Source organism: Ambystoma mexicanum, chromosome 10, assembly GCF_040938575.1.
Source record: "Ambystoma mexicanum isolate Mex_15411 chromosome 10, UKY_AmexF1_1, whole genome shotgun sequence".
In the NCBI taxonomy this organism is placed as follows: domain Eukaryota; kingdom Metazoa; phylum Chordata; class Amphibia; order Caudata; family Ambystomatidae; genus Ambystoma; species Ambystoma mexicanum.
In genome coordinates this window covers 78330176-78348913 of record NC_090932.1, presented here as the reverse complement: position 1 = coordinate 78348913, position 18738 = coordinate 78330176, and the positions used below count along the sequence as shown (strand labels likewise).

Below are 18738 nucleotides of genomic sequence, written 5' to 3'. Positions count from 1 at the left end.
AACATAGGACTTTCATTAGTAATGAACACAATATTGAAAAAAGAAGACACATAGGAGGGCGACGAAAGAAGGACATATCAATGGCTAAAAACGAAAGAAACATTGTGTGTAACAATCACGCTACAAGAATGCAAGATCTGATGATCTCCATCGATGGAACTGTCCTGAAACGTACCTCGAGCATCTGAGTGACATCAACGGTAGTCGTCAATACGTTGGACTCCTCAGCATCTCCCTGAAAGACAGTACTTGAATTATTTTGGATAACAATAATTATAACTGAAAACAAAGACTAGAGGACGAGTACAAGGGTGTACCATTAGGTAAAATAATTACACGATAAATTAAAACTATTGATTTACATGCCTAAAACAAGTCAGTGGCAGAATAGCCAAGTAAGATTACCCGATAGGCGCTTGAAGTGGCTGATGACTGCAATAACGACACGGATGGAGAATCTTCCGCCTTCATATTGAGTGGATACATAAATGGGGAAATTATTGTTAGCTAATGCTACACACTACCGCAAGGCCGAGAGATAAATACGTAAACTTGACTCACCAGTGGAGGGATGTGGACGAATAGAGTGGGAATAGCGGTTGAGAGCAATTTTCGCCTCGCTCGCGGTGTGTTCTTCTTTATTAGCAATGATGTGGAGTACATGTCAGAGGTAAAGTGCCTGCTGCAGATGCGGTATCGATCACCCCTCTTGTCTGCAAAGACTTCTAGGACTCTACTTTCAAGCTCAGACGGTGGATATCCGCAATATCGGACCCATTCTCTTATCTGATCTATTGTCTTAGGGAAAACATGCATTATAGTACCTTCAGATTTATTATGGGTCTTCGAAGGGCAACCGCCAATGGAACAGGCAGGCATTGTGGAAAGTTCTGAAAAGTAAAGATCAACAATTCTCTATGAATACCAATGTAAACTCAGAACATGTGACTAGTTCCTTGCATGTACTGTCTTGAACGAAAAGAAATTGGACGCAAAATGATTATGGTACATGGCCTTACCTTGACGAACAAACAGTTAGATGCAGGGATCAGAGTAGTTTCTTGTCGTAGAACAGGGAGCAGTTCACAGGTTGCAAACTGAGGAGTTTCCTCGAAGTGGTCACGGAAGTTCACAGAGACGAAGAGCAGATAGCCAGCACCTTCACGGGTTGACTAGCAAAGCGCAAAGAAGTGCTCATTAGAAATATGAAGTGGGTTATAAAGAATTCGAAACAGGGGTGTGTTTGTGAATGAATGACGTGTTTAAGTCGTGGCATTATGCGGTTTGCAGGGGGGCGTCCAGCGTGAGGGGGGATGCTTGGCAGGAGACACGGGGTCTGGAGGTAGACATGGGAACAACAACCCATGCTCTAGAGACCACTTTGAAGTGTACATGGTCTTTGGCACCTCTTGGCCTTTATCGCTCCCTGACAGCTCCACTTGCCAGCGCAAGTACCCCGGTGCGAACTGCCTTTGGTAGGGCGGGGGGGTGGATTGGGGCGGTGGTCGTGCAGACAAGACACAGGAAGACTCGTGAATGGAGACACACTTATGTGGATTGCAGGGGGGCGTCCAGCGTGAGGGGGATGCTTGGCAGGAGACACGGGGTCTGGAGGTAGACATGGGAACAACAACCCATGCTCTAGAGACCACTTTGAAGTGTACATGGTCTTTGGCACCTCTTGGCCTTTATTGCTCCCTGACAGCTCCACTTGCCAGCGCAAGTACCCCGGTGCGAACTGCCTTTGATAGGGCGGGGGGGGTGTGGATTAGGGCGGTGGTCGTGCAGACAAGACTCGTTTGCCGCAGGGTCTCACCAAGGAGAGGCCATCTAACTGCATGTAAGAGGCTGCCTGCAGGATCTAGTACATGGAAGGCAGGGGGGTGAGTTTATTAATACCTCACCCTCCCAGGAGAATATATGGGTGCAGTTCACCCTGGAGACCCTGGATGCCTAGGCAGTTAGTCAGCAGCAGGCTGGCCTGTGGTGGCAAGGCGGCACGGGCCAGAGGTGGTCATCTCTGTACCCGGTGCCCAAAAGGATGATTTATTATGATCAACCATATTGATTATTTACCTATAACCATGTTTTGTATCAATAAAATCCAACGGCCTTCCTTTTATTGCCAACGCTTTAACAAAGTGGTGTGGTAAGTATTTTTGGGGGAGGAGGCAAGGCCGGGAGGCTTGATGCCAACCCGCAAAATAACATATGTATGTCTGCTGCATATGGGTTCAACGGTTATGTGGATTGAAGGTGGGCGGCCAGCGTGAGGGAGGATGCTGACCAGAGACATGTGGTGTGACAAGACAAGGCACAGGAAGACTATTCAATGGAGACACACTAGATTCATTTTAAAAATCAAAACAACCATTGTTAAAATATATGTTGGGTTTTTTTTTAGATCTTAATTTCAATTGAACATAAATAATAAACATTACACATTGTAAAGTTGCGGTTGCAGCACATCCAGGGAAAATCCGCGGTATTGTCCACTGTCGCTGGGGAAATGTTGTCTAATGGCAAGTACCGCACAGGCAGGTATTACTCTCCGAACGCGGTGTCCGAGCCTCCCGTGAAGCCACCAAGTGAAGCAACGATAGGCCACCAGCCTGTACCACCTGTGAAAATGAAAGATGCAAACTGTATTAAAATGACAAAACTTTCTTATCACTGTCGATTCAGGTAAAAAATGTCATTCTGCTTTGAAAAAAATTCTATCTAGAACATGCACAATATGGAACCAATTTACATGCATTCGAATGATATGTAGATGTAATTTTATATGTGGGAGACGACCATGACATAGTAGTGGCATCACTGACATCACAACCAGAGTATACTTACTCGTTACTCGGATTACGCGGACGAACAGTGCCGCGAAGTTCGTGCATAAGCACCATCATCATCCTCAATACGGTCCGTGAGAGGCAGGCTTCCCTGAACTCTGGCAGCTCAGTGATGCATTGCGGACTTGGCTCGCCTTCCGAAATGTAGGCCAAGCACCCGGAATTTTCACGGCAGCAGCAGTTCTCCTCCTCAGTTGGCATTAGCTCGCACCGATTGCACGTGCACCAGGTGGAGATGCCGTCCATGCGACATGGTCCAGGCTCTTCATCCGTTGACTGGTCCTCCCAACTGCCGTCCGAATCCCCATCGTTTTCACGTGCTTGCCTTTCCAGTAGTTCTTCCTCGGTGTACTCGGGCTCGTACATATACGGCATAATTGTAGCCATTGTGTGGTAAAGAAAGTAAAATAATTTACAGAGATGGTACAGGTGTTCACAAGGCCTAGAAGCGGCGAAGGTAGCTGACCAGAGCACAGAAACGAGTCACAGAATACTCAAAGTAACACAGAGAGAATAATGGAATCGAAAATCTGCTGCTGTGTGTTGTGAAACGGTGTGTTTATACTTATTGAGGAAAGAGGCGTCCTGCCATTTCCATGGCGACACGTCATTAGCTGAGGCGCAGCGATTGTTGACACGAAACGTGCTTTGGCGTTGGGAAATGGGCGGTACGCGTCTGCTGATGTCAGGCTCAGGGGCGGGGGATTTGATTTAGTGCCGCAAAAGCAGGTGAGCCAGGGCGATGCGGCAAGTGAGAGGATTATCAGAAAATGGCGGCTGATTTGGAGTGCGTTAATGGACGAAAAGTCGGGTATGGTCCATAGGAAAGTTTTCTACGATCTACCGATTTATGCTTAAAAACACATGGCCGAACCGTAGGGACAATAAAAAAAAAGTCCCGGAACTCTCCTTTAAGTTCGTTGTGCCGTGCCAGGCTTCTGATTGCAATTCTCAGCTTTGTCTAGAAGCAGGACTCTATTACTCCATGATAGATCGCCAACATAGTCTGCCGCATCCTATTGTGCATCCCGCCTCGCCTTTCAAATGACATCATCCTTTTGATTATGGGGAAGGGTTGTTTAGAAGCACTTCAATTTCTCATGCTTCTAAAGAAAATGGTGCCCTTCACGAGTAGTGGTAAGAATGAAAGCTTAAAGGAAGTGTTGAACAAAGTCCAACCCATGCCCCTGTCTCTCACTCCCTCCTTCCGGCCCTTCACCCCACCTGCGACAGGCCAATATGTGGAAAAGACCAACTGGAATACCTTTTTAAAAGGAAATTACTTGTTTTCATCATCGTGAGTTTTACCAAACTATGCCCCCTTCTATTTTAAATTATAGATCATGTAATGAGCCTTGCGTAGGTTGGTTGGATGTCGGTCTTCTCATTAAAATATCTTAAGCTTTAATCTCTTAAGATTCAGTATTGAAGGAGCTTGATCTGGGAGCAGATGGGGTGGTGAAGAAAAGTGATCGCTCTGCATCCCCGTCAGCTGGTGCCTCAAAACAAATGTATTTTGTGTTTGGCTAAAAGCTGTCTTGCCACTTTGGCCACTGTGGGGAGAAAAACTAGACTAAAACTCCCATGATCCCTACCTGTAGACTGTGCTGCCTAGGTACGATGGAAATTGTAGTCCGAAACGTTTCGATAGTCAAAGGTTGCAGACCACCCCTGCATAGCTCATATCAAGCAGAGGCTAAAAGGCTCTCGAGAAATAGATTTCCCAACAAATCATTACCTATGGTTGGGCTGGGGCAGAGCCAGTCTTATGCTGCCTGCTTTTCTACATTGTTCACTAGTGCTCTTTTAAAAAAATTTAAAAAAAATGTAAGGAGTAGAATTTTTTTCTTTTTCTCTGACTTTATTACGGAACCTTTTACCACAGAAGGTGGGTGGAGGCGGGCAGGGGAGACCGCGCACACCATCACTGCCCACCCGTACCTGATCATCACCCACCATCTACATTTGGTGGCGAAAAATAGTAAAAAGAAAATCGAGCAAAAAAAACATAAAAGTTACATTTTGAATTTAAATAATGGACACGTTGGGGTCAATCAAAACCCCCACTTCCGGTCCATTCTGCCACCCTCTAAAAGTGAGTGGCAGTGAGAGCCACTGGAATACTCCTGAGCACGCCTGCTTCTTGGGTTCCATTGAAGTCTTCGGTGTTTAAATAGTGGCAGCATGCAGCCCCGTGATGTGCATCGAGAACATGTGCAAATCATGCAGAAAGCAGCTCTTTGCAATGTTGATCAGCGCTTTCATGCAGGTGCTTGTTTACATTGCACTCTGTCGGGGGCTTTCGAGATGTGTGTAGAGATCACGTCTCCAGCCACAGCGACCCTCCGAATCAAACCCTCGTGAAGCTCCGCCCTCATTTTGCAGTTTGCCTAATGAAACCTACGTGCCTTTTTATTCTTAAGGCGCACGTGCGGCATGTATTTGGATCGGTAGGCATGCTGGGGGCTCTTAGTAATGATAGAAATATAGAGGGTTCATTTAAAAAAAATTCTTTGTGGATTTTAACCCCTCTTCATGGTTCTTCTATATTTTGAAGTAATTCCCTGTTCCTCCTTTCCCTGTCTGTGCGTTTCGAATGTGTGTTTAATTGTATACCATTTAATTTGCAGTGCAAAGACCTACTAAGATTTGGGCACCCATGTAAACCAGTGTGCCCCCTTCATGAAGAAAGTGAGAACTATGCTATTGACCCTCTAGAGCATTACCTTGCCCACACTGCCGAGTACCCCGTTACGGCGCCTCTGTCTCTGAACTATGCTATAGACCCTCTAGAGCAGGGGTGCACAAATAATTTTGACAGAGGGCCGAAAGTACCTTACATGAGGGCTATAATGGGCTGAAAAGTAAATGTGGGCGGGACGGTAGGCGGGGCGTGGCAGGAGGCTTTTTCAACCCCCAATTTGTATTAAACACATGGAAAAAGAATATGTTTTTGAGGGGTAACGATTTTTATTGCATTCCAAACTTACATTTTGTACTACACATTTTCCATTGTTACAATTTATTTTGATTTAGTTATTGTATATCGTCTGTTTAATTAAATTATATATATTTTAATGATTGGACATTCCGTTATTTTGGACTGCTATAGTCAGTGGTCGAAGTCAACGAAAAGAAGTAGTGGAACTATGTTCCCTACTGGCCTGCACCGCTCCCAACAGACCCCATCGTTGTGCCCCCTCCCATGCACAATAAAAACCCCAAAACACATGTTCCTTCTCTTTAAGGAAACGTCCTGTGCGGTGCACTGAGAGTGCAAGTTTCAACTTCTTCCTACACTTTTATTTTAAAACAAAACCGCTCTGGAACAGTTTCGTTTTAAAATAAAAGTATAGGAACGGTAAAACTTAATTAAAAGAAGTAGAGGAGCACCGCTCCTGACTGCTCCCGCCCACTTCGACCACTGGCTATAGTTTGCTGTTTGGGTTGCCCAAGAGGAGTATGGCCTTCGTTGAGTCAGGTTTCCTCAAAAAAGCAAAGGATGGACATCTCCTAACTGTGCCTGTTTTAGCTTTATTATTGAGTTCACTCTTGGAGTGCAACACTATGCCCCATAGCCCCCACCCCCAACCAAACACTATGCCCCATGCCCATGTCCCCCACCCCAACCAAACACTATGCCCCATAGCTCCCACCCCAACCAAACACTATGCCCCATGGCGCCCTCACCCCCAACCAAACACTATGCCCCATAGCTCCCACCCCCAACCAAACACTATGCCCCATGGCCCCCTCACCCCCAACCAAACACTATGCCCCAAACACACTCTCAAGCATGCACCCATACAGACCCGACCCCCCCCACCCCCAACTCAGCACACACACTCTCAAGCATGCACCCATACAGACCCAAACCCCCCCCACCTCAGCACACACACTCTCAAGCATGCACCCATACAGACCCAACCCCCCACCCCAGCACACACACACACACACACACTCAAGCATGCACCCATACAGACCCAACCCCCCAACTCAGCACACACACTCTCAAGCATGCACCCATACAGACCCGAACCCCCCCACCCCAGCACACACACTCTCAAGCATGCACCCATACAGACCCAACCCCCCACCCCCCAACTCAGCACACACATTCTCAAGCATGCACCCATACAGACCCAAACCCCCACCCCCCAACTCAGCACACACACTCTCAAGCATGCACCCATACAGACCCAAACCCCCCACCCCCCAACTCGGCACACACACTCGCAAGCATGCACCCATACAGACCCAAACCCCCCACCCCCAACTCAGCACACACACTCTCAAGCATGCACCCATCAGACCCAAACCCCCCACCCCCCAACTCAGCGCACACACTCTCAAGCATGCACCCATACAGACCCGAACCGCCCACCCCCAAATCAGCACACACACTCTCAAGCATGCACCCATACAGACACAAACGCCCCACCCCCCAACTCAGCACACACACTCTCAAGCATGCACCCATACAGACCCGAACCCCCCCACCCCCCAACTCAGCACACACATTCTCAAGCATGCACCCATACAGACCCAAACCCCCCACCACCATCTCAACATACACAACACAAACACTCAAAAACAAACATTCATACAAATCCGACACCCTCCACCCCATCTCAACATACACAACACACTCAAAAACATTCATGCGCATCCAACGCCCCCCCACCCCCATCTCAACATGCACAACACAAACACTCAAAAACAAACATTCATACACATCTGACACCCCCCCAACCCCAACCCCCCCATCTCAACATACACAACACAAACATACAGCAGAACAGACCCGACACACAAACACAAACAAACAGACCACTTACCGGATGTGCTGGAAGGCAGGTAAACTGGAACGCTGGCGTGGCCAGCAAGGCTGAAATGCCTTCCGGCATCAAGCGTTACTGGCCACGCCAGCCGTAGTGCTGGCCCTCCATTGGTGCAGCACACACGCACTACGTGGCTCGTAGGAGCGACGTGGTGCGTGTGTGATGAGCCAATGACGGCCAGTGTTTTGTCCGGTCCGGAAGACAACAAAGATTTTCCTACTGGAGGGCGGCCGATGCTGCTTGCAGGCCGCCCTCCATTGGGAAAGTGTGTGTGCATCGCGGGCTGGACAAAACACCATGGCGGGCCGCAACTGGCCCGCAGGCCTTATGTTGTGCACCCATGCTCTAGAGCATTACATTGCCCGCACTGCCAGTATCCCGTTACGGCTCCCCTGTCCCTGAACTATGCTATAGACCCTCTAGAGCTTTACATTGCCCACACTGCCGAGTACCCCTTTACGGCGCCTCTGTCTCTGAACTATGCTATAGACCCTCTAGAGCATTACATTGCCCACTCTGCCGAGTACCCCGTTACGGCTGCTCTGTCTCTGAACTATGCTATAGGCCCTCTAGAGCATTACCTTGCCCACACTGCCGAGTACCCCGTTATGGCTCCTCTGTCTCTGAACTATGCTATAGACCCTCTAGAGCATTACCTTGCCCACACTGCCGAGTACCCCGTTACGGCTGCTCTGTCTCTGAACTATGCTATAGACCCTCTAGAGCATTACCTTGCCCACACTGCCGAGTACCCCGTTACGGCGCCTCTGTCTCTGAACTATGCTCTAGACCCTCTAGAGCATTACCTTGCCCACACTGCCGAGTACCCCGTTACGGCGCCTCTGTCTCTGAACTATGCTCTAGACCCTCTAGAGCATTACCTTGCCCACACTGCCGAGTACCCCGTTATGGCTCCTCTGTCTCTGAACTATGCTATAGACCCTCTAGAGCATTACCTTGCCCACACTGCCGAGTACCCCGTTACGGCGCCTCTGTCTCTGAACTATGCTCTAGACCCTCTAGAGCATTACCTTGCCCACACTGCCGTGTACCCCGTTACAGTGCCTCTGTCTCTAGACTCCTTGGTTGACACTTAATCTTGTACATACTTTTCACCCTGAAATTGACCTTCTGGAGCCCAGTCACCTGGAATGTTATTTGGTGAACCATTTTCACTGCATCCTCATTGATGGGAGATTCTGCTCGTGTCCACCATTTTGAAACATGGCCCTTTTCATGCCTTTAATCGGGTGGTACCTTGTGATGTTCCGTGGAGACTATAGTCCCTGTGTCTTCCAGCGTCGTCCTGTATGGCCTCTACCACATGGTAGCAGACTGCATGCTTCAGAAGCCCACCTCATTGACCTCCCTCTTTGTTTCTTCTCTTCATGTCACTAGGAGTCTGGACCTCTTGAATCTGAGGCAATGGTGATGGGAGTTCTGGACGAGGCCTTTGATGTCTTGGTGCTGAGATATGGAGTACAGAAGCGCGTCTACTGCAATGTAAGTGGCCTTCTGGGATGGTCTATCAGACCTGTGTACTTTCCTTCACTGCTAAGCCCCTGAGTGGCTGTTGGCAAAACACTAGCTTCTGCTCTTGCACTCCTGGTGTTCATCCTCACAGCCTACTACTGCCTTTTAAGCCTGCAGCCTCAAGAAGGGATCCTTGGTGCCATTAAGGAGCTCTGTCCATTTTCCCATGACTGTGAAGGTATAGCCCGCCCAGACAGAGTATGGGGAATAGGGTTGGTGCTGGATGACCCAGGTCGGCTGAATGAGTGATGCATGCTATACAGGAGCCAGAGCGCCAGGCCCTGCTATCCCCGGTGAGAGGGATTTGCCAAGCCTGGGTCCAATGATCCTGCTAGGTTCTTAGCTGCTGAGAAGCCTGCAGTCGCTGCTGGCTGTCCGGGGGTTCCCAGGAGGCACGAGGAAGGCTCCCAATAACATGTTCGTTGTACAGCTGCCAGTGCAGATGTACCAGTTCATACCACTGTGCATTGAAGCTGCTACTGTGCACCACCTCAATACTACTTACGTTTTTCTGTTCATATGAAAGGGGCGTTCCCCCTGTTAGTATCCTAATGTGGGACCAAATATGGTTATCCCAACCATGAATTGGGAAACGGGGTCAGCTAAGTGGCTCCATGTGGATTTTTCACTGGACATGGGGCGAGGGGGATGTGAAGGGGTGATTGCTATTCCATTGGTAATAATGATGATGGTAGTTGGGTTTGTATAGAGCGCAATGCCACTCTTTTTGATGATGCTGTAATTGGAATAACTCCATGTGAGTTACCACCTTTTTCCACCACCAGTTCTGGTGATAAACCCCAAATCATGTCAAATTACCCGCCTTCGCTTTTGCCGTCACTGTAATTGCCCTTTCTGGAAATACATGCGGATATTACCCCACAATTGTAAATGATTGCCTTAAAAGTGACATTGTGTACTCTTGCCATCTTCTTTGACTGCCGCTGCTAGCAACAAGAGGTTCTCCTGAGAAGGAGAGACTTCACTGAGGACTATATTAGGGAGCACTTATATTATACCCTATACTGCATTATTCTCCACACACCTTGAAATGTAGGTTCCGTACACACAGTGCGCAGAGCTGGCAAGAGACAGCCAGGTTAGTGGGAAAGGTCTACGGTCCACTAACGTCTCCACTTGCCCTCCCTCATGTCAAGATATTTTCTTTCGGTCTAGTCTCCATCACTGACATGTCCCATTTGTTTGCCCCTCTAATGGATAGTGTTCTTTGACCGTAGGTGCTGCTGGGCACCAAAGGTACATATTGAGAGTAGCCGGTAACAAACGTCAAAAGACGCAGCATAGTGGTCCCTGCCTCCCCTTCGTCCAGCCTTTCAGCGTTATGGAGGTCTAGCCATGGTGCTTCTCAGGGACCCAGAAAGCGGGGGCTACATTTATGGAGCAAGGGTTACCAGCTGTAACTGATATTAGAAACATGTAGGACTCAAGGAGATCTTTGATCACTGATTGAGTACGGATCAAACATGTCCTTTTTTGGATGCTGCGTTAACATATTTAAAGGAGGCCCCCGCACACATCTGGTTATGAGGCCCCGCACACATCTGTTTGAGGACTTGCGTATCTGTAACAAGGCCCCGCACATGTGGTATGTGAATCCCAAGTCCTGCTCAGCAAAGGGATATCTTGTCAGTCTTTGTTAGAAGTCTTTTTTTTCCAATCAACCGTATTTTGATTTTGTATTTTTACAACCGGCTCTGTGTAGGTCATGTTGCGGTCTTCTGCAGGTGGACTACCAACGTCTTCACCTGTTGGGTCAATCACACCCCTTCCCCATGCAATAGTTTGTGCTGTACTCCCAGTTGTAAAAGCAAAGCTGTACAATCAGATGAGCTTTGCCCGACAAACATCCCGCGGCATATCATGGCGTCTCTATCTAATGGGCTGATTGGCTGATGTATGGATTGAGTGTGCTTATTTCATTCTCTCTAATTTCTTTCCTACAGGCTCTGCCGCTGCAGGGCTCCCATTTTCAACAAGTGGGAAAGAAGCCGGAGTTAACCCTTATCTGGGAGCCAGAGATTCCTGGAAAGACAGCTGTCCGTCAGGTAATGCTCCAGCCTTTCACAAATTCTTTCTAAATGCGTGTTGCGTGTTGTTTGAAGTCTATTCCTTGGAGATGGGAAGGATTCTGGGTAACAGGAAGCCGGCATACCAAGGCCTTGGGCCAGTGGCACATCCTAACTGAAGGTATTAAAGGGTTCAGTCTCCAGAGCTGTGCCCCCCAGAATCTATTAAAGACATTAGCTTTGTGGGGCGCGGGTGGGGGGAAGAGAGTGTGGAGGGTGTAGCCAATCCTGTTCCGCAGAATGCGGAACCAAAGGCTGTCTCTCCTGCGGCGGGTTGCCATCTTTCTTACTGGCTGTTAACTTGGGCTGCTGGGCAGTTACCCCCGTTCCAGCCCTTGGAACGGGTGATTAATGCCATATTATGAACTAAAGCTGCGCTACTACTGACTCTGCCATTCTTTTATGGAAATATGCAAGTTGGCCTCTTACTAGATAAGAGAGCCATGTGAAACATGATTGGGAACGGTGAGTTCAGGGAGAGAAGCGTGCCGATATCCAGCCTAGAAAACAAATGTGCCTCTGCTGTGTTTAAGCAGACACTTGACAGCCCAATCAGAAGGTGGAGAAGACTCGCTGCTTGAGACTGGCCATGCTTGCGTGTCCTGGCCCCACTTTGCAGTGAGAAAGCATTGCAGTCGAGCAGCAACCAGGCTGCCAACGACCACACAACTAGCTGCATATGAAAAGCACAACTTCTGCTGACCTCAGTGTCTACCGGGCCGTTTGATGACTCAATGTTGCAAAACAGCGCAAGTCTGACCACTTTCTCCGTGAGTGGCTCCAACAAATCTCCCACCAGGTGGAGCCAATACGAAGCCTGGTTAGGGAACACTGACCAGCTGGCGACAAATAAAAAGGGGGTAGAAACCAGAGCAGGAGTGGACCTATGAGAGACTGGATGACAAAGTACAAAGAATCACCGATCATAGCAAGCTGACCAACGATTCTTGGGGGAAGACAGCACTCTTTTCTATTTATTGGTAACTGTTGGATTGTGGGTATGCAAATTAGCTCAAAACCAGTATTATGGTCCCAATGAGGGTGAAGAATCCTGTGTGGTCGTCTACATCCTTGAGAGCTTGTTCTTGGACTGATAAAGCTATCAATAAAATATAGCTGCCCTATTAAAGGAACATTTTTCTGGTGCAAAATTCATGCTTTGCTGCTAATTTGCATACTCACAATGCATTGCTCAGTGCCTCTGAACTGGAGGTGAACTTCTAGGGATGGCTACTAGGTGGCGCTGTAATGCGTGGCTTGTTAGTTGAAACGGCCTTGTTGTATTCTCACTTTTCAGATCGCCGTTTATTGTCCAGCATTTTGAAAGCCATACTGTTTATGATATATATAGGACAGGAGGATGACTCTCCTTGGGAACAAGACAAAGCCGTGCCGTGTAGCACGGGTGTGATACACAGTCCAGCATTCAGAAGCTGGAGGAGCTCTGCATTAAACTCAACATAAATTATCAAAAAATTAATGTATTCTCAGAGAAAAAAATTGTGTTAAAGGCACACTACGCGTACACTTTAAGAACCATGCAAATCCAGTGGAAAACCCTTAATCAATAGACCGTTATGGTGGCAGTGCAAAATTTAAAAACCATGGAAACGTGGCAGTTCTCATAAACTCTTCACAAGTCAATCATAACTCGCCTACCCACCATTTGTTGGCCGCACCTGTACATGATACCATTGATGAGATTGCATGTGACCGTGACAATCTCTTGACTTTCTAATGGCTGTATCGAAGGTATGACAGCCAACATATGCAGGATGATAGGTAGGCCTTTCAGGAAGTGGGCCGTGCTTCCCAAAATGCCCCTCTCATGAGAGAAACTGTCTACTGAAGATCTGTTGAGACTGTGGCAACCTCAAAATACATGACTGTAGGCCATCGCGAGAGTGTGGAATTAAAGCTTGCCCAGTATGGTGCCTGGGGCACAAGGATTACATGTGCAAGGCCATCAGCACTCGGAGTACGGTTAGGTTAAACGTGCAGTCCTGGTCTATACATACATGCATGGAGCACTAGGGACATGTGGATCGAGCAAGAATACTCGGAGCGTTGGTGCGCTGTCGGTAACGTGACTAATGAGGAAACAAATACAATGACGTCAGCATGAACCCAGGGTTGGTGTCGGTCATCGTATGTGTAAGGTGCACAGTTTATGACCAAACTCCATTGCCCACGGTGAAAGCCGGCATACACAGCACACCCAGTATGGATTGCTGCCATGTTCCTCCTACAAGGCCCGTGCCTACTGTGAATAAACCAGAACTTCATAGACCCAGGCCGCCTTGGTGTAGGATCCCTTTTCCATAGTGTCCCTGGGGGTCACCAAGTACCTATGATGCCCTAGTGAGGCCATTGGTGTCTTTGGGAATATGCCATTTCTGATGTCCTGTCTGTCAGTATGAGCCCTTGGGGACGCAAGCTATGGCTGCATAGCTTACCACGCACGTGGCTGTGTTTTTGTTTTTGTTTTTTTAGAGTTTGCTCTGCAACCATAAGGTCCCTTCAGAGAAAGTTGTTTTCACTGAATTTGCATGGTTTATTAAGCGTAAGCATAACAATTGCAACCCTTTTTTAAATAGAATTTCATTTTTTAATGATCTAGAATATCATGTCTGCAGTGTGCCAAGATGTTTGTAGCTCACATGAATGGTCTGGGGTCTGCAAAGAGCAGCGTCCATGGATCTGCAGGGGCTGCAACTTAAACTTATACTCCACTGATCGGGGGCGTTGCTCACGCCATTCTTCCCAGCAGATTAAGGTGTAGATACCGCGGGTGTGGCGCGGGCACAATACACCTCGGGCAAGGATTTGGCACTTTGAAACTACCACGGTAGTAATTTGGCACAGTATAAAAGTATACAAACATAATCTCTCTCTCACTCTGGGGTGAAAACATGGCCCATGGGTTGCTCTGTACCCTTTCTTACAACTGATTTCCACCGTCTTTTGCTGCACTGGATCCGTGATTGCCACATGAGATCCAGGGATTCAATATGGCCAATTTTGGAGAATTTGCTTGGAATCGTAAGCCAATAAAAAAAAAGCCCCAGTCTCTGATGTGCTGATCAGGACCCAGCCAATCAAATTGAAGCTTTTCAGTTTGAAGGCAATGATTTAACTGCGAAAATATAAGTAAACATGATCCAGATTTTGGTTTTAACAAAAATACTGCTGGAAAGATGTTTACGAGTTAGCTTGGATGACTGTGCCTCACGATAGTTTGGTACAAATCCGTCCAGCTCTTTTTTTTGTTTTTCTTCCTTTTCTGTAGATGAGAAAAAAAATCCCTACAGGAAATGTAATGAGGAATACAAGTGTTGGCCCTCTAACCACCTTTACTCTTTGCCAACAATTTCAGTGGGACTTGTCTACTTTTGTGTTGCGTTTCGTGCAGCTCCTTGAAACAGAGCCAACATTGAAGCATCTCAGAGTTGCCTCTTCCTATGGAAATGCCACCTTAACCATAATCACAGACTCGATATCGCCAACTGCGATCGATCTCTAAAAGGCCCCTTGCACAGTGTATGCACAGCCAATGATGCGTAGAAATCATCCCACATGGCCGTGCTGCTGCCGTGTTCAGTTCTAGTTAATGGCACTTGAGCGTGGCTGCCTTGGCGGGGCTTGTTAAAATGCTTGGAGAGGTACAGTGACACAGGAGTACAGGCAGTTGCCAGGCTCTAAGTCAATACTGTGTCATGAGGAGATGGGGAGTCCTTCCCTCTTTTTAACATCTGATCCTGAGAGTTGTATTGCACGTGGTATCGTCTGCAGTCGATAGCAGCACCTCGAAGATGGTGCCATTTGGTAACATTGGCATAGACACCACTCCTTGTGGCTTGCGGGAACATCCAAAAACACCAAATCTGGCACCCAGAAAATCAGGCACCCACCCCACAGAACAGCCCAGGCTCTCGGCAGCTCTAGCCTAACATTGGCCCCTGGTCCTTGCAAGATCCCCCTTCATCCTTTTCCCTCACGCACACTTCCTCCAAATAGGTACCTGCGGCACGGAGCATCATGTTAACTCTGCTTTGAGACCAGAGAGTTTACCATATTCGGGCGGTTTCAAGCACTGAGCTGCCCTCGATTTCCATAGCGTGTGGGACTGCAGTGTGCTACCGCCAGCACTGCTTTGCTTTACCGGCTGCCGCCCCTCTCTCCAACAAGTCAGAACAGAACATCTTTCATGGAACAGAGGCCTTGTGGTAGTTCTGTCCAGAGCTGCAGGTGGGAGTACAATTCTAATTCCATTTCCAAATGCGGATATTGTTAAGGCCAGTAAAACATGTGTTAACCCTAAAACAGGTTTAATGTTTTAATCCACAATGAAGATTACCCAAGCTAATTGCACTGGTAGTCTTGATTCTATTAAAGACATGGAGGCAAGCATTGTGCTTAACTCTTTATTGCCACTTCTCCAGCAGCCACCTTTCAAAATCACAATGTTCTTTTTTTTTTAAATAAAATATGAAGAACACCAAAGAACAGATCAGAAAACTACTCTGACCTGGGACTTACCACTACCACAAGTCCCCAGTGTCTTGGTAGTTTAAAACTCAGTCTTAAGCACCAATCCAGTGCCATCACAGCCTATGCCTCACTTCCTGCTTTTGCCTCTTCCTCTTTCTTTGATGCTCAGATGATGAAACCAACCAATAACAACTTTCAACCTCTGTAACCAGACTGAACTTTCACCGAACTCAATCCAACTCTACGCCAACTCCAACACATCAGCTCCATCCGATCCAAACCTTGTCCTCTTCAACTGCTCTTAGCTTCATCTCCTAAAACCCAAATGAAAAAACACATCATCAGGGTGAGAGTACGCAGATGGTAACATAGTCATATAAAATCCACAATACATAGAAATATTAGGTACTCCATACCAATCCCTCCCTGCGCACCAGGGGGGGATAATGCTCGCCTCTGTGTCTTTAATAGAATCAAGACTACCAGCGCAATTAGCCTGTGTAATCTTCATTCTATAACAAGAGCGGAGGCGAGCATTATGCTTGTTCAAAGCTTTCTAACACCACCTTAGCCACAGAAGCAACAGGCTTAAAATAGAAAGTCTTAAATGTGGATTCTGAGGACCAATCTGCGGCCTTTAGTATATCCTGGAAAGAAGCACCTGCCTCAAATGCTTTGGATTCCATTGCTCCTCTAACTGAGTATTTAGTATTTTATTTACTTATATTGCGCACCTAACCCAGAGGTACCAAGGCACAGAATCATCAAGAGGATTGCAAAGCTTGGTTACATACAGGGGTATGAGGTCCAGCTGTGGTTACAGTGTTGGACGCGTCATAAAGAAACAAAACACGCCGAAGAGGCATAAGTTACAGCGATAAACAATATAAACGATATTATATACAAGATGCCGGTTGTCTCGTGAAAGGTATCTGCGCCGCGCAGTTGACAACCTAAATGTACATAATTTACAAACGTAGTGGTGTGGGGCATCCGGGTAGCAAGAGAGCAGGCGGTCGTTATGTATCGTGGGCCTTGAGCCAGAGGATGGTCTTGGATCTGGATTGGCGGTAGGGAAGGTCCTCTCTGCAAGTAGGAGGAAGGGAGTTCCAGAATTGTGCTGCTTTTACTGGGAAGCTGTTCCCTCCAGACATTGTGCGCTTAAACCTAGGCACCAGGAGGAGGTTAGAGTTGGCTATTCTAGAGGGGCGAGAGGAAGTTGGTCTGGAGAATCTAGTGATAAGGTATTGAGGGGCTGCTTGGTGGAGGCATTTATGAGTCAGGGAGACCAATTTCAGGAATATTTTGTCTTTAGTGGAAAGCCAGTTGACGGATCTTCTGGAGTCAGAAATGTGGGCTTTCTTCGGTATACTGAGGGCCGTTCTAAGGGCATTATTTTGGAGGATCTGTATTTTGTTAGTGATACATTTGTTACAGCCTACATAGAGTGCGTTGCAATAGTCCAACTTGTATAGAATCAGCGCCCTGGCTAGTGTGATGCAATTGGATGGAGAGAGAAAAGGTTTAGCTGCTCTGATAAGTTTGCATGTGTAAGATGTGGCGGAAGCTGTAGCATTAACTTGTTTTTTTGAAGGTGAGAGTTAAGTCTAGGTAGAAGCCGAGGGTTTTGACCTCCTTGGCTACCGTAATCTTATTGTTGTCAATTATGAAAGAGGAGTAGTTTTGGTCGAATTTGCTAAGCTAAGGTTATGTGAGGATCCTAGAATGAGGATTTCTGTTTTCTCATCATTCAGGCATAGACCGTGTGAGGCCATCCATGCCTGAATGATGAGGTACACTCTATTGACGAAGGCCAAATCCTTGTCATAATCCCCCGTCAGCGGGATGGGGATCTGGGTGGTATCGGCATAATTAGTATAGGTGATACCCAGACCATCTAGATCATCGAAAAGGGGCTTCATGAAGATATTGTACAATGTTGGGGAAACGCATGATCCCTGGGGCACACCACAGGTGATAGGCGTTGGGTCAGCTGCTGCTAGTAGGGAGAAGACTCTCATCGTGCAGTTATTTAGAAAGGATTGGATCCAGTCAGTAGCCTCTTGAGAGAAGTGGGCGGCTTTCTGAAGGTGGTCACATAAGATCTTGTGGTCGACCAGATCAAAGGCAGCTGAGAGATCCAGAAGTAGCAGTAGTGCAGTCATACCCTGATCTCTCTGCTCATCTATCTGTGCCTTAAGGTCTATGAGTGCAGTTTCGGTGCGATGTTGTGGCCTGAAGCCTGATTGTCTGACTCCTAAGAGCTGGAAGTGCTCGAGGTGATGTTGGATTTGTTGGTATGCTATTCTATCGAGGATTTTAAGAAGGAACGGTACTGTGGTGATGGGGCGGTAGTTAGTGGGAGTAGAAGGGTCTAGATTCGGTTTTTTGAGCAGGGGGAGGACCCATGATTGTTTCAGATTGTTGGGTACAGTGCCTGATGTGAATGACGCATTTATTATTTTGGTAATAAATGGTGCAAGATCACGAGCCGCGTCCTTAATCAGTTGTGCCGGGCATAGGTCCCCATGGCAGTTCGATGGTTTGAAGGTAAGAATGACCTTTTCTACCTCTTTGGTAGATACTTTGTGGAAGTTAAAGTCGGGAGTGTGCGCATGGGGGTGCGCCTGCATAGAGTGAGTCTTTTTAGGGATGAGACTACTAGGTCTAGTAGTAGAGAGAAGGGAGTCTTTTTTTAGCATTTATCTTGGTCTTGAGGGAGGAGATTTTATTGGCTAAGGCATTTTGTATACCCGTGCACCAGTTTTTATCCTTGAGGCATGAGTCAGGAGCTTGGATAGGAGATTCAACCTCTTTTACTATAGTAAAGAACTCTCTGGTGTTGGATTTAGCTTGTAGGATTGGGGTGCTGTAGGACGTTTGTTTGGCCAGGATAATTTATTTTTTGTAATGGGAGGCTAGTCTACTCGGGTTATT

At 47.3% G+C, this 18738-nt stretch overlaps 1 protein-coding gene across 2 annotated transcripts in view; it reads left to right on the top strand.

The window, feature by feature from the left end:
* DIS3L2 (DIS3 like 3'-5' exoribonuclease 2) overlaps positions 1 to 18738 on the top strand; it is a 2640663-nt gene that overhangs the window by 2612445 nt on the left and 9480 nt on the right. For both annotated transcript variants that reach the window (XM_069617547.1, XM_069617548.1), the window contains 2 exons: positions 9089 to 9193; positions 11188 to 11289. In XM_069617547.1, coding sequence (XP_069473648.1) covers positions 9089 to 9193; positions 11188 to 11289 — 207 coding nt within the window. The remainder of the gene's footprint in view (positions 1 to 9088; positions 9194 to 11187; positions 11290 to 18738) is intronic.